General features: G+C 36.8%; 1 protein-coding gene across 4 annotated transcripts; it reads right to left on the bottom strand.

Annotated features, from left to right (window-relative positions):
- Positions 1–8,645: 8,645 nt before the first annotated feature.
- LOC116912321 (vomeronasal type-2 receptor 116-like) lies at positions 8,646–15,633 on the bottom strand. 4 transcript variants are annotated; one of them, XM_032916353.1, is made up of 7 exons: positions 15,428–15,633; positions 14,147–14,429; positions 12,989–13,795; positions 11,913–12,139; position 11,341; positions 10,717–10,840; positions 8,646–9,550 (listed from the first exon to the last, which is right to left on the bottom strand). In XM_032916353.1, the coding sequence occupies exons 1-7, from the start codon at positions 15,631–15,633 to the stop codon at positions 8,646–8,648; spliced, it is 2,553 nt and encodes an 850-aa protein (XP_032772244.1). The 4 variants fall into 4 exon arrangements, with proteins under 4 accessions (XP_032772244.1, XP_032772242.1, XP_032772245.1 ...); XM_032916351.1 differs by lacking the exon at position 11,341 and having other exon boundaries at positions 10,717–10,847; positions 11,916–12,139; XM_032916354.1 differs by lacking the exon at position 11,341 and having other exon boundaries at positions 11,915–12,139.
- Between the last annotated feature and the right edge of the window lie 1,149 nt (positions 15,634–16,782).

Below are 16,782 nucleotides of genomic sequence, written 5' to 3' on the forward strand. Positions count from 1 at the left end.
TTTCCCCAACCTCGATCATAGTGCCCTATACAGGTCAGCAGATGAAGATCTTGTGTGGCACTGTGGATGATTGGGTTATATTACGCTGTGGATTCCATGGAGAGATAGATAATCATTATCCAAAACACCCTTTGCTATCCTTCTTTAAGGAACATCCCGTGATCTTTCCTAAGGTTACCTCCAGTGTTCCTATACAGGGGGCGCCAAACATTTTTACAGATGGATCCAAAAATAGCTGTGGAGCCTATATGATTGACCATCAAGAGCCAATTTTGGGTCAATATCAACCTGGCTCTCCACAAGTAATTGAACTCAAGATTGTGTTTAAAAATTGTTCTTTTGCCTTTAATTTGCTCTCTGATTCATCATATGTTGTTAATGCAGTTAAGATATTAGAAGTGGCTGGCCATATTAAAATTAGCAGCACGGTATGCCAGCTGCTGAGGGAACTTCAGGAATTGATCTGGGAAAGAGGTCACAAGTTTTTTGTCCAACATATTAGAGCTCATACAGGTTTGCCTGGTCCTCTCAGTGAGGGAAATGATCTTGTGGATAGATGTACCCGAATGGAGTTTATCTTCTTAAGCTCATCATTGGATCAGGCCCAACAGTTTCATCAACAATTTCATGTGCCTACTAAAACAGCAGAAGTTTCATCTGTCTTGAGCAGATGCTCGACAGATAGTTTTAGGATGTCAACAGTGTATCACTTTTCACCATCCCCCTAGTGTAGGGATTAATCCTAGGGGGCTCCTACCCCTAAAGATTTGGCAAATGGATGTAACTCACATATCTGGATTTGGGACTCTAAAATACATTCATGTTTCTGTGGATACTTGTTCAGGTGTCATTCATGCTATCCCTATGAGTGGAGAAAAGGCGTGCGATGTTATTGGACACTGCCTAGAAGCCTGGGCTGCTTGGGGAAAGCCTCAAAACTTAAAAACTGATAATGGCCCAGCATACACTGCCCAATCTTTCAAATCCTTTTGTAAACAGATGGATGTACAGTTGAGCCATGGCCTGCCTTATAATCCCCAAGGACAAGGTATTGTTGAGCGAGCTCATCGTACATTAAAGGAATGCCTAGTTAAACAAAAGGGGGGAATAGGCCATGGTAGAACCCCCAAGGAACAGATATCCTTGGGCCTTTTTACTCTTAATTTTTTAATTTTGGATGATGATGGCCTTTCTGCCGCTGACCGACATCAATGTCAGGCGGGCACGTTGAAAGGTTATGTGAAATGGAAAGATGTGATCACTGGCTTATGGCATGGGCCAGATCCCGTTCTGGCGTGGGCGAGAGGGTCTGATTGTGTGTTTCCTCAGGACCGGCAAGATCTGTTGTGGGTCCCTGAAAGATTGACCAGAAGGTGCAACAAGAATGAAGATCCTGCTGTTGCTGACACTTCTCGGTGTGACCCAAGTGCTGGTCCAAACGGAGCCCTGGTGGGGGATACTATCGGTGTTCCCGAGACTCATGCCAATACGTCATGACCGTAAAGCCCACTCCTTTAATTTGTCTAAACAGTTGTTAAGTTATCTTTTGGGCAATTGGACAGGAGAATTCAATTTCTTAGTGGATGAGCTACATGTAGCCATCGTGACCATGAATTCCACACGTGCGGATGCTGGACTGGCTACGGGATTGTCATCTTGGATTGCTGCTGCTGTGAATCATCTGAGGGAGTGGGCGGGTATGGGAATCCTAGCTGGACTCTTGCTGCTGGTCTCCCTAGTGAGCCTGTGGTGTTTGTGCAGGATGAGGTTCGTACAGAGGCAGCATGCGGCCATGGTCGTGCAGGCATTTGCAGTCATTGAGGCAGGACAGTCCCCCCAGGTGTGGCTAACAGTCATATAAGATATATAGCCACTCTTACTCTACTGGGCCCCTGTTTCCCCTGGCATATTCCATCGTCCCTGAGCATATCGAGTGACCCTACTCAGTGACGGGCAACTTCCCTTCTCACCTAAGACATGGAGCCTTGAGGACGACAAGGTAATCCTATGACGGGTACACGAAGGTACAATCCTAAAACAGGGGGGTCGCCGCGCTCAGTATATGCCAGTGTCGTCTGGGTGCCAATAAAACAAAAGGGGGAACTGTAGGAAGCTGCGAGGTCCCGCGCCCTAGGGATGGCGCCGGTTTCTGTCATCTGCTCATTGAGAAAAACAAGTCCAGTTTTTGTCTTCCGCTCATTGAGAAAAACAAGTCCTTGAGAAAAACAAGTCCTTGAGAAAAACAAGTCCTTATTTGGCTGTTCCTGCTTGGCCTGGTCGCTTCCGCATAGTATAACCTATCCGCTGTCCCCACGTGGCTTGCTAGGATTGGCTAGTGCTAGCTATTTAAGTGTGGTGCAGGGATTTCCTGGGATTAGAAGATTGTATCAAGGTTCCTTAGTAAAACTGCTTGAAGAAGATCTTCACTGGCCGTGTCTTCCTTGCCAGTCGAGGTTGGGCGTGACAAATTTTTATATTGAGGATATTTTCTCCTGTGCCTATGTGTTCGAGGGTCTTCTCCACTTTCTCTTCTAATAGTTTCAGTATATCTGCTTTTACATGGAGGTCCTTAATACACTTGAAATTGAGCTTTGTACAAGGAGATAAGAACAGGTCAATTTGCATTCTGTAATATGCTGACCTACAGTTGAACCAGCATCATTTGTTGGAAACGCTCTTTTTCCCTATTGGGTAGTTTTCACTCCTTTGTCAAAGAACAAATGGCCATAGGTGTGGGGGTTCATTTTTCTATCTTCAATTCTATTCCACTGCTCAACCTGCCTGTCTCTGTACCAAAATCATCCAGTATTTTTTTTTTTTATCATGGTTGCTCTGTAATACAGCTTGAGGTCAGGGATGGTGATTCCCCCAGAAGTTCTCCACTATCCTGGACTTTTTGCTGTTCAAATGAATTTGCAAATATTTTTCTCTAATTCTATGAAGAATTGAGTTGGAATTTTGATGGAGATTGTTTTCCACAAGATGGCCATTTTTACTATACCAATCCATGACCATAGGCGATCTTTTCATCTTCTGAGTTTGTCCTTGATATCTTTCTTCAGAGACTTGAAGTCTTGCCATGGAGACTTTCACTTGCTTGGGTAGAGTCACACCAAGGTATTTTATATTATTTGTGGCTATTGTGAAGGGTGTCATTTCCCTAATGTCTTTCTCGGCTTGTTTAAGATGAAGGGGTATTGAATGTTGTCAAATGCTCTCTCAGCATCTAATGAGATGACTGTGTGTATGAGTGAGTGTGTGTGTGTGTGTGTGTGTGTGTGTGTGTGTGTGTGTGTGTGTTTACTGGAGTTTGTTTATATAGTGGATTAAGTTGATGGATTTCCATTTATTGAACCATCCTTGCATCACTAGGATGAAGCCTATCCGACCATGATGAATGATTGTTTTGATGTGTTCTTGGATACCATTTGTGAGAATTTTATTGAGTATTTTGGTGTCAATATTCATGAGGGAAATTGGTCTGAAGTTCTCCTTTGTAGGGTCTTTGTGTGGTTAAGGATAACTGTATTTGTGGCTTCATAGAATGAATTGGTTAGTGTTCCTTCTGTTTCTATATGGTTTTATGTTTTGAGGAGTATTGGTATTAGGTCTTCTTTGAAGATCTGATAGAATTCTGCACTAAACCCATCTGGTCCTGGGCTTTTTGGGGTTGGGAGACTTTAATGACTGTTCCTCTTTCCTCATGGGTTATGGGACAGTTCAGACAGTTTATCTAATCCTGATTTATCTTTGGTACCTGGTGTCTGTCTAGAAAATTGTCCACTTCTTCCAGACTTTTTTCAGTTTTGTTGAGTGTACACTTCTGCAGTAGGATCTGATGATCTTTAAAATTTCCCCAGTTTCTGTACTTATGTCTCCCATTTTATATCTGATTTTGTCAATTTGTATACTCTCTCTGTGCCATCTGGTTAGACTGGCTAAGGGTTTATCTATCTTGTTGATTTTCTCAAAGGACCAGCTCATGCTTTTGTTGATTCTTTTCATAGTTCTTTTTGTTTCTACTTGGTTGATTTCAGTTCTGGGTTTCATTATTTCCTGCCATCTACTCCACTTTGGTGAATTCGCTTCTTTCTGTTCTAGAATTTTCAGATGTGCTACCAAGCTGTTAGTGTATGCTTTCTTCAATTTCTTTTTGAAGGTACACAGAGACATGAATTTTCCCCTTAGTATTGCTTTCATTGTATCCCATAAGTTTGGGTATGTTATGACTTCATTTTCATTAAATTCTAAAAAGTCTAAAAGTCTTACTAAAGTCTAAAAAGTCTACCTTTCTTTCTTTCTTTCTTTCTTTCTTTCTTCCTTCCTTCCTTCCTTTCTTTCTTTCTTTCTTCCTTGCCCAATTTGTTGTTGAGTAGAGTGCTTTTCAGTTTCAATGTGTATGTGTGCTTTCTGTTCTTTCTGTAGTTATTAAAGACCAGCATTACTCTAATGGTGATCTGATAGAATTCATGGGATTATTTCAATCTCCTTGTATCTCTTGAGGCTTGTCTTGTGACCAATACAGTTGTCAATTTTTGAGAATCTACTATGAGGTGCTGAGAAGAAGCTATATTCTTTTGTTTTAGGGTGAAGTGTTATATATGAAATGTCTGTTAAATCCATTTGGTTCATAACTTCTGTTCATTTCACTGTGTCTTTGTTTAGTTTCTGTGTCCATGGTTTGTCAGTTGATGAGAGTAATGTGTTGGAGTTCCTCAGCATTAGTGTGGTGCTATGTATGATTTGAGCTTTAGTAAAGTTTCTTTTATAAATGTGTGTGCCCTTGCATTTGGAGGAATGATGTTCAGAATTGAGACTTCATCATAAATTTTTCCTTTGATGAGTATGCAGTGTGCTTCCTTATATTTTTTTGATAACTTTTGGTTGAAAGTCATTTTCATTTGGTAGAGAATGGCTACTCCAGCTTGTTTCTAGTAACCATTTTCTTGGTAAATTGTTTCCCAGCCTTTTACTCTGACATGGTGTCTGTCTTTGTCACTGAGGTGTGTTTCCTGCATGCAGCAAAATGCTGGGTTCTCTTTAAGTATCCAATCTGTTAGTCTATGTCATTTTTCTGGGAAATTAAGTCTATTGAATTTAAGAGACATTAAGGAATTGTGGTCTTTGCCTTTAATTTTTGTAGTTAGTGGTAGAATTATCTTGCTGTGGCTTTCTTCTTTTGGGTTTGTTGCATGGAGATTATTTTCTTGCTTTTTCTAGGGTATAGTTTTCCTCCTTGTTTTGGAGTTTTCCATCTATTACCCTTTATAGACCTGGATTTCTGGAAAGATATTGTGGAAAATTGGTTTTGTCATGGAATATCTTGTTTTCTCCATGTATGGTTATTTGCTGGATATAGTAGCCTGATCTGGCATTTGTGTTCTTTTATGATCTATATGACATCTGTCCAGGATCTTCTAAATTTCATAGACTCTGTTGAAAAGTCTGGTGTAATTCTGATAGGTCTGCCTTTATATGTTCCTTTACCTTTCCCCTTACTTCTTTTAATATTCTTTCTTTGTTTTGCATATATTATGTTTTTTTCTTTTTCTATTCTTCCTTCCTTTGTTTTTCTTTTTTGGAAGGTAATAATTTATTTCATCTTAAATTCTACAAAACACTTCATCACTGAGGTAAGATAAAAATCTCAGGGGACAGCAGATTATGGCAAGGATTTTAAGTAAAAGCAACACTCCTCCCCTTCAAATGGGATTTCAGGTTGGTACAATCACTCTGGAAATCAATCTGTTAGTTCCTCAGAAAATTCGACATAGTACTATATGAAGAACCAATTGTACCATTCCTAGACATACACCGGAAAGATGCTCCAACATATAACAAGGACACTTGCTCCACCATCTTAATTATAATAGCTGGTAGCTGGGAAGAACCCAGATGTCCTTCAACAGAAGAATGGATACAGAAAATATGGTACATTTACATGACGGAGTACCACTTCGCTTTTAAAAACAATGACCTTATGAAAATCTTGGGCAGATGAATGGAACTAGAAAATATCATCGTGAGTGAGGTAATCCATCACAGAAGAACAAACATGATATATACTCACTGATAAGTGAATATTAGCCCCAAACCTTGGAATACCCAAGATACAATTTACAGACCAAATGAATCTCAGGAAGAAGTCAAAGTGTGAATGCTTCAGTACTTTTTAGAAAGGGGAACAAAATACTCACTGGAGGAAATAGAGAGACAAAGTGTGGAGGAGAGACTGAAGGAAAGGCTATCTACAGACTCCCACATTTGTGGATCCATCCTGTATGCAGTCACCAAACACAGTCGCTATTGAGGATGCCAAGAGGTGCTTGCTAAAAGGAGCCTGATATAGCTGTCTCCTGAGAGGCTCCACCAAAGCCTGACAATTATATACTTGTGTATACCTGTATATACTTGGGTGGATGCTTGCACCCAATCATTGAACTGAGAAAGAAGTTTCCAATGGAGGAGTTAGAGAAAGGACTGAGGTAACTGAGGGTTTTTGCAACCACATAGAAAGAACAATATCAACCAACCAGACACCCTGAGACCCAAGGGACTAAACTCCCAACCAGAGTACACATGGAGTGATCCATGGCTCCAGCTGCATATGAAGCAGAAGATGGACTTTGTCCAGCATGACTGGGAAGAGAGGATCTTGGTGCTTATGAGGGCAAGATGCCCTAGTGTAGGGAAGTGCCAGTAAGGACAAGTGGGAGGGAGGGAGCCACTGGGTGTGTAGGTGGGCAGGGTAGCTCCCTTATGGAGCCAGGTTGGGGGGGGGTACGATGGGGTGTTTCTGGAGGGGAAACCAGGAAAAGAGATAACATTTGAAATGTAAATAAAGAAAATGTCCAATAAAAATGTATACTACAGGAGGAAAAAGTAAAGGGAATAAAGACCAAGTTATTCCTATTTCAGAAAGATTCATCCTCTTCAACATCCACACTTACAAACAATGTACACTCTTTAAAAAATGTTCCCTCATCCAAGACTCAGGTAAAATTGAAGAAGATGGTATGTAAGATCTTGAGTGTCAAAGGATGAGGAAGCTGTCTATGAACATATATCTTCTAGGATTGGCAGAAGGTACACCAAGAAATATTACCAGTATGACTCCCAGAGATGATGTGAAAAAAGAATCACTATGGTGCACATTCCAGCATGGAAGGAAGAAGATTGCAAAGCTTCTAGCCTACAGAACCGTTTAGAGGAAACTAAGTCTTGGAATGGAAGACATCATCTCCAAGGACAACCAGAGAAAAAAGATTAGCCATATAGTACCAAACAATGAGTCATAAGAACAAAAATATATGCAATTTTATATGATCTTTACGATTTATATTTCAAAATGCATATGAAAATATATAGACATTCAGTAGGAATTAATGCAATAAGAGACCATATGCATTTTAGGAGTGCAAGGATGGGTAAAATGGTTGTTTTGGAGACAAAAAATACAAACAAAAACCAATTACATAAAATTAAAATGTCGTAAACAAACTATCAAATAACATTAAAAAATAAAGCAACAAAGAATACTTTGATATAAAAATGACCTTGACCTTCACCATATGATGTTTAGAAATGCTAATGTGTGTTAATATTAGAATAGACATGTTTGTGTGATTATATTAAGTGAAAATAATCTTTAGTACGCATATTTTGAAAAATGTATGATAAGATACTTCATTTAGAGTGAATTCTATGTTCACAGACTCCACTGACCTTATTGTGATAAAGGTCCTGTGTGGGACATTTCCACTACTGATTTTACTCGCTCAATGTAAAACACTCATTTTTAATGAAATTTTGTGTTTTCATATAAAGTTACAGAGCCTTGTATTACAAGCACAATCACAACCCTATTGTCCTTATTATATACGGTTCCACTCTTAATATATTACCTTATGGTCTTAACATCTTCACAGTATATTGAAAAGCTATTCCTAAATTCAGAGCTTTTGTGATGGCCATCAATAATATGTAATTCTGTCACTATGATTCATACTCTGCTAGCATTCACTCTTGTTCTCTTTTCAGATAAGTGCCTTTTATTGCATCAGCAATCTATGATATTCCAACTCCCAGCAGAGGCAACTTAACATTTAGGTTATGTCTTAGTTTCTGTTGCTGTGACAAAACACCGTGTTCAAAAAGAACGTGTGAGAAAAGTGTTTATTTTCTTATGTATCTTGTTCACACTTAATTGAATGAAGCCAAGACAAGAACATGGATGCAAGGACTCAATGAGAGCACATGCAATACTGCTGACTACTGGCTTCATGTCATATTTTCTACAGTTCTCTTTCTCATTACTTCGAGAATAAGATGCTTAGAGGTGACATTGCCCACAAGCAGTATGGTCAAGTGCTTATAATTATTATCTTAATCATTATATAGAGTATAGACAACATATACCTACAGATTAAAATGGTGATAGCCATTTCTCAATTGAAATTCCCTCATCTCAATATCATTTTTTTACCAAACTTTAGTAGTTTGTATTATAATGCACAGTGCTATCCTGCATTTTAAGTACAAATTTGTATATTACTTTAAATTTAATATGATTTACTAATATTTTGTTAAGAGAAAGTAAAAAAGGAATGTTGTATATCATCTAACATTTTGAAACGTTTAAAGTTTTAATAAAGCAATTTATTTTTGTACTTCTGAAGAAAATTTGAATTTGGTCTAACTAAAATAACATAACACTTTGGGAGAAACACACACCCTAGCAACCCTGCACTAGAAGCCAAGATGGAGAAGACTTCCACAACTACCATGAACTTCCCCCTTGTGCTATGGTAGACAGGGAGGAAAGTAATCCAGACACTGCAGAACACAAGCATGCTGAATGTTAGGAACTTGGCTTCATTGAATCTGTCAGGAAGATTCCTAGCCAGGAATGCCACAGCAAAGCTTCCCAGAGCCAAGGAGCTCAGGTATCCTAGGACAAAGTGGAAAGCAGTGACTGAGCCTTTGTTGCAAATAATGATGACCTTCCCATGTTCTGATTGTATATCTCTGTCAATAAAGGGAGGAGATGTTACCAACCAGGTCCCACAGATAACAAGTTGGATTAGTGTACAAATGGGAATGATCAAGTTAGGTGCCCCCGATGCCAGGATCCCTCTCATCCTTCTTCCTGGTGTAGTGAGCTTGAAAGCCATGACAACAGTTATTGTTTTAGCCAACACTGTAGAAATTGCCATTGTGAAAAATATTCCAAATGTGATCTGTTGCAGGATGCAGGTGGTCTTTTTGGGATGTCCAATGAAGAGCAAAGAGCAGAGAAAACAGAAGATGAGAGAGATGAGCAGGATGTAGCTGATAATGCAGTTATTGGCCTTCACAACAGGAATATCCTTGTACTTCACAAAAGTGACTAATACTAGAACTGTGAGGGCAGAGAAGCACAGGGCCATGCATCCTAGGGTCAAACCCAGTGGTTCTTCATAAGCCAGAAATGACACATGTCTTTGAATACAGTAGGTTTGCTCTAAGTTGGCATACATATCATCTGGACACCTCACACATTGCTCCATATCTGCTGGCAAACAACAACAAACTCTCATGAGGTACTGTAATTATTTACTTAATAAATGAGTGTTTGTATTATTTAGAGGATCCCTCAATAAATATTTTAGTGTTGAGCATCTACTTCGTTCCTTATTGCTGTAAGGACCACTGACTGGCTCCTTTATATTAACCTATGCTTTGTGATGGGACAAAACTGCATTATGGAGAATGCAGGAGAAAAATATTTATTAAACAAAAACGAAAGAAAAATATTTTGTTTTCAGTGCATTATAAATAATAATATGCACAAAGAGATTATTAATTTGAAACTACTATTCACATATCTGTGTAGCATGCAAACCTAGCTCTCAAAGCCAGCTGATAAAATGCATTATTCCCTTTGTTGGCATTAAGGGTTGTACCCTTTGTTGTTATCTTCAAATAGAACATACAATTCCTTATGCAAATACTATTTGCATAAAAATGTTTCCATTATTGAAGCTGTACGCCTCATAGGTCTAGTCAGGTCACCCTCACTGTGGTACAATCTCTTTCTTCTTAACTACACATTCCAACCTAGATGGCATGAAGATTATGAATAATCACAAACATCCCTCTTTCCTTAGCTAAGATGTGATTGATGATAACCACAATCCAATATGTACGTATGAATATGGGTATGTTCTTGAAATTTTCACTAGTGTTCTAATTCTTTGACAGCAAATGCTTCATCCTTAAAGTCATGTGAGTTCTTAAAATATATTTCATTAAAGAACATCTGTGTCCTTGAATTTCTGATGTTTTTTGGGATCAAGTTGGATGATAGGAAGGAATGACTGTGAACTGATGGTATAGTGAAATTACTTTGTAAAAAATAAACAACAAAGATAAAATATGTGCATAGAGTATGCCTAAAACTTTTATTTAAAAATGTTCATATGTTTGTCCCCCTAAATGTTTCCTGCAAAATAAAAAATCAGGAACTATCATATTGTGGGAGAAATGACTTCTGTGTAGAAGATATTTCAGTTTATTTGAAGGGTCTAAAAATATACTAGGAGTTTTCAACGTATTATATTCTAAAACAGTGAGATTTTACATCTTCTGTTTCCATGTAGGCCATTTAACATTTCTAGTTTTGAAAGAGAAAATAATTTGAATTCAAATTTTTCTTTTCTGGATGCAAACATGTACCTGTGTCATTAGAAACCTCGTTTTCTGGGCACAGGGCACAATCAAAGCAGCAGTGTGCAGCCTCTTTATGATGAATTTTCCTGAGTCCAGCAGTGCATGTCTCACTACACATGGACGTGGGGACCTGAGGCAATATATACATACATTCATATATTGTATGTATTATATATTATACATTATATATTATATATTATATATTATATGTATAATTACACACACATACACATATATATATAATATAGTGGTCATTTATGGATAGATATAGATATAGACATAGATATGGATATGGATCATTAACAGATATGGCTATCCATATGCCTCTGCTGACAGGCATCACTCACCAGTTTTCGGCACCTTATTATTTTGTGTAAGACTGCAGTACTCTGAAGGTCTTTCAATATTTACTAAATCATGTAATACTGTATGAGTGATGTTTGGATTGTAGCGATTTAAAATTTTTCCTTCCTAAACTGATTAAATCCAAAAGAAATATTTATGTGTAATCATGTTTTCTCACATGGTTTATATATTAAAAAGTAAGCACACTGAGTTGGATGATGAGAGAAGTTAGAGATGATCAAAAGTATTGTTTGATGAATATGAACAAAGGATGTTATATAAGACTCTCTTAGAATTAATAAAGCTTTTTAGATTTAAAAGAAAACCTTGACTATGGAAAAATATTCCTGTTAATGAGTATAAGCTGCATTTCTTTAGGCTATAAACATGTTCATACAGAATCATAAAATTTCATGGCTTATATATAGTTACAAATATATATTACTTCATGTTTTATAAATGTGTTTCTGTAGTGTGGTTTGAGTAGGCATGTGGGTACAGTTGAATCTGGAATCCAGAGGTCTTTGATCCCTGTCATTTAGCATGGATGCGGTGGAAAGCAGCAACAGCCATTGCCTCCCAAGATCTTTTTTTTTTTTGGTTCTTTTTTTCGGAGCTGGGGATCGAACCCAGGGCCTTGCGCTTCCTAGGCAAGCGCTCTAGCCACTGAGCTAAATCCCCAACCCCGATCCCTGTCACTTAGATTTGTAGAAAGTTATAACTTTTCAAATTTTGGTGCTTGCACTAAGGATGGGTCATTTGCAAGAGCAATTTGCCTTAACCACAGGGCTATCCCTTCAAGACTTCATATTTTTAAATTTAAATATACTGAAAAGAATAAAAATTGGAGTGTACACACGGATGTTCCTCCTGTGGCCCACTTCAAGTCTTCAGATATTTGAAGTTGTTGGCTCTGCGGGAAACAAGAAAAATAGCTTCCTATTTTCACTTTTAATCCAAGGCCTTGTGGAAAATTCCAAATTTTGAAAATGTCATACTCTGCACACTTATTTTCCCTTTGATTCATGTTCACCAGTTCTCCAACAGGGTTAGTAAATACCCTGGTTTTCAGCAAGGAAGCCACCTAAATGAGATGCATCATTAGATGATTACATATGCATATCAATTAAGGCAATACAAAATTGAAAATAGTCCCTAATTTTTCTACTAGCTTCCTGAATATACGGCTGTATAAAAAGTTATCCCATATAGTAAGATACAATGTATCTCATGGGTAATTAAAAAGTCGTATACTTCATAGTAATGTTCCATAATAAAAAGTCTTAGAACAAATTCTTACAAAATAACAAGTAGCACTTTGTATGTGTGTATGTGTATGTGTGTTAGGCTGTGTGTGTGTGTGCATGCACGTGTGTGCACATAAAAAATAATTCTTCAAAAATGAAACCATGTATGTGAGAATAAGTGGGAAGTTTGAATATCTGGAAGTTGGGGAAACAAAGAGATGTAGTGGGTCACTCATGTACATACAATAACATATATGAAATAAACATGGACTAAATAAATTGTGAAGTCTTTAAAATTTGTTTTTATACTTAATTGTTTCTTTAAACGAATAACTATTGATCACAGCATATGTACCATTTCTTAAGAAAGTTATTCTAGCTAAGTGATAATTATGGGTTTTATGATAAAATTCTTGGCTCCTATACTGAATAGTGAACACATTTGGTAAAATATTGAGACATATTTTCACAAAACTTACCGATATTCATACAAAACTATTGTCTTCTATTTAATGTAATCTTTGCAAATGGTACAAAACTATTCAAAAGATTCTTTAGGTGTCTTTGCAGTGGAGAAATACTTTCACTGAGAGAATAATCTATAAGTAACATACATGGGTTTCTCAGGGACCATTTGGAACATCACCCTGATAAGTCTAAGCATAAAGAAAAGTAAGAAACTTTACCTGCTGACAGTTAATGAATTTTCCTTTGTGTCTTAGCATTTTCTGAGATTCTACTTCTTGAAAAATGAGTTCATGGTAGGTGTGGGCCACAGCATATACAGCATTATACAAATTGTAACCTTCTTCACTCAGAACCATGTCAGATTTGTGCTGTGCTAACCATTCCTCTGTGTTCTTGGATGTAAAATGATTCATTTCACTATCACTGTTCTTAAAGATTAAACAATTAAAATAATTCCACTCCAGTATAGTCTGAGAAATGTCTACTGGGTATTTGGAAGTGTTCATTGTTTGCATAAAATTCCTAAATTTAGGAATCCTGCCATTGTGGTATGCAAAAGTGACAGTTCCATGGAAGAAATCAAGGCTGAAAACTCTTTTATTTGTGATAACATCCCATTGCAAGGTTGTGATCCAGATTTTCTGGGCACCTAAATATTCCCATCTTCTAAAGCTGACTTCTAGAGTAGAGTTCCTTTCACCATAAATGATAACAACCTTTGCTGATGATGTCATAATTTGTCTATCATATATGTTAGCCCTTGCCATGTATATCTGCATGTTTTCTGGGAACACATTCACAAAAGCTGAACAGATTGCATGTTTTTGCATTTCTTCTCTTGTGACTGAGAGAAACTGAATTCCCTGGTCATCATCTGAGATGGCTAGTCCAATCCAAGTCCATTCAAAAAAAAGCATCAAAGAGATCATGGCATGAGACAAACAAGTGTCCTTTCTTGCTATCTGATTTACATAGGGAAACTGGTCACGGTCACTCAGGTTAGGATTAAATGATCCAAAAAAACCCTAAGGGATATAGAAAATAAAGAATGAAATATCCAAAATGAGGAATTGTTTGTTAGGAAATTTGGACTTATACACTAGTAATGTTACTTTTCTTAACCCCTATAGTGGAAAGTAAGATTACTCTATAAATATCATTTATTATTTATTATTATTATCATTATATTCTAGGCTATTCATGACAAATGTAGTTATTTTTCCTGTTTCCCAGTATATAAAAAAATCTGAGTAATTAATCATCAATAATAGAGAGAAAATAGCATATACAAAAACCACCCTTTACCAAGTTTTGTCCCTAGCATATGTAAATAAAATGCAAAAGTTGTTAATTCATCCAGTGTCACACAGTCTCACCTTTGGTTTTCTAGAATTAATCACCAGTTTTAAGGATGTTTTCCATGATGGTCCTGTAAGTTGTATATTACATCTGGCACGTAAATAACAGTTATAATTAACAATATTCAAAGTTTTTCTTTTGAATGAGTAGTTTGTATCCACATATTCCAATGTATCTTCACACATGCCAACAATGAGGGAGAATATCAAAGACATGTTGGGTAAAAGATAAGGATTCTTGTTGATCTCATCAGTAGCAAAAAACATTACCAAAAAAAACTCATAGCTTCTTGCTGGTATTCTAAAAGGCAAAGGGATGATTAAGGGGGACGATTAAAACGTGAAACTTTATCTCAAATTGAAGCAAATTTTGTACTACAGAACAGGTTAAATTGCTGTGTAAATATTACCCTTCCTGAGATGAACTTAGTAAATTAGAGATCTTAGAGATGAAAACAACTTATGTCAACCTCCTGATTTAGGAAGTTGGGGGTGGGACCCTCTAAAAGGTTCCTGAGACCTGGGAGGTGAGAGACTCTCAAGACTCAAAGGGAGAAACCCTAGATGAAATTCCCAACAGTGAGAATGGTTTGGAGAGAGAACTTTTAGAGTCTGCCTACAGTAGAAAGGGGCATCAAGTAGAGGGATGCGGATGCCATCCCACAAGCAATAACTCTGACTCAGTATAATTCCTGTGTATGAGAAGTGCAGGACAAAATAAGAGATTGTACTTAATGATATTCCCATGATATTTATAGAATATCATTTTAATATTTTCAAATAATAATGTTTATCAAACATAGTATTATTTAAAGATATATTTAATTTAAATTTATATATCCATTTCAAAATATATGAAATACTACAATATACCACACAACCAGATTATGATCCTCTAGGTTCATTTACAGATCAATTTGATTTTCCCTTTTAGTGTGAATGTTACAATGACAATTTACTAAAAAAGTTATCAGATTTCTCTTAACACCTAAGTCTTCCTAATTCCTTACTATTCTTTAAGTGATATCTGAGCACTGAGAATATTTCTCCATATAAAATATGTTTATCTGCCTGAGTCCACTCTCCCAAACATATTTTCCTATTAGCTGTGTGCATTGGAGACCAATGTACTAAAACCAAACTAAACAGTGACACATTTGAAAGTCTTAAAATATTGATTGATATGTTGTATAATTTTCAGTCCTTCCTAGTATTATAATGGTAAGAAGTGGCAAGAATCCCACAGCTACATATTTGTAAATCATGACATTGAAGCAGTAAATAAAGCTCATGACATACCTAAAATATACAATTTCATTATAAAAATTTTCTTCTATAGGCTCCTGTTGTGTGAAAAGTACAAAACCACAGTCAGTTCTCAAATCTTCATTGTTATCTCCATTGTTCTTTATTCTCCAAAAGCAACTGGGCTCAGTCAAACCCCACATGATGAAAGAAAACTTCAGAAGCAAGAATGAAATAGTAAAAGTGCACAGCTCCTTCATGTCAGCTAGGATTTACGATGGGGCGGTTGTGAAATCCGTGCCTTATACCTTCAATTTCACACATACATTTACACCTATGTGTCTGTTTTAAATTTATTGCTGTCTGTAGATCCACTAAATTATACTCTACAGTTCCTTTCCATTCATCCTGTACCATGTTCCCTGGACATTTGGAAAATTGTGACCTCAAATTCTACGCCTGAGGTCTGAAAACTTTTGATCAGCACATTTCTGAAAACATGTTGTGAAAAACATGTTCTCCATCCTCAGGTGCCATAATTTCATTTGTGTCCATGGCATTCACTCCAGAGACACTCTTCTCCTGAGCAGTTTGGGTCAGATCATGTCAACAGCCATATGTATGAACACAATTGGCAATCATGTTAATGGATTTCATCAGAACTCCAATAGTAAAACAAGTGTTGAGAAGGTAATTATTTTCCCAAGTCATTCAGTCTTTGAGTTGAATCACAGGACATTGTGTCTTCCATTGTCTCACATAAACAGTCTCACATGCAAGAATGAGCAATGAGTTGAACATTCTCTTTGTCGTACATAGTTTATTTTATGCTAGTCACATTTGCAAAATCTCATATTTATCATGATTCCTGTCATCTGGAAAACCCCTGATCAATCTCCATTGAGTAGTATCTGGATTTGAATGGATTCAACAGATATCCTGTCCAATATTAGTACCAATTTAGACATTCACTGAGTTATGATAGTCATCCCTTGCTTGATCTTCAGTTGATGATGGTCAGTGCCTTTTGATAAAACATTTCTTCAACTGAAGTTTGTTCAAATCTCAAGATGATTGAGAACAATTTTGTACATTTTGCTCAGTGTGATGGGAGAATTGAATTTTATTGCCATTTGTGAGGAATTTTATTCCTTATGTTAGTTTATACCTTATAATTTTCATTTACCTAAGGTTGTATTCATGTACATAGCATACTGTGTTGGATTACATTGCAACAAAAGAGATGTATGTCTTATATGATAATTTTTGTAATATCAATAGATCCAAATGAATGACACAGATGGAGAATTTCATTTCTAAATATTTGAACTACCTTGTACGTATGCCCATAATGACCTTACTGAATTTTATTCATGCTAGTAGTGAAGTGGCATCTTTAATTTCATCTA

This window comes from Rattus rattus, chromosome 11 (assembly GCF_011064425.1).
Source record: "Rattus rattus isolate New Zealand chromosome 11, Rrattus_CSIRO_v1, whole genome shotgun sequence".
NCBI classification, from domain to species: domain Eukaryota; kingdom Metazoa; phylum Chordata; class Mammalia; order Rodentia; family Muridae; genus Rattus; species Rattus rattus.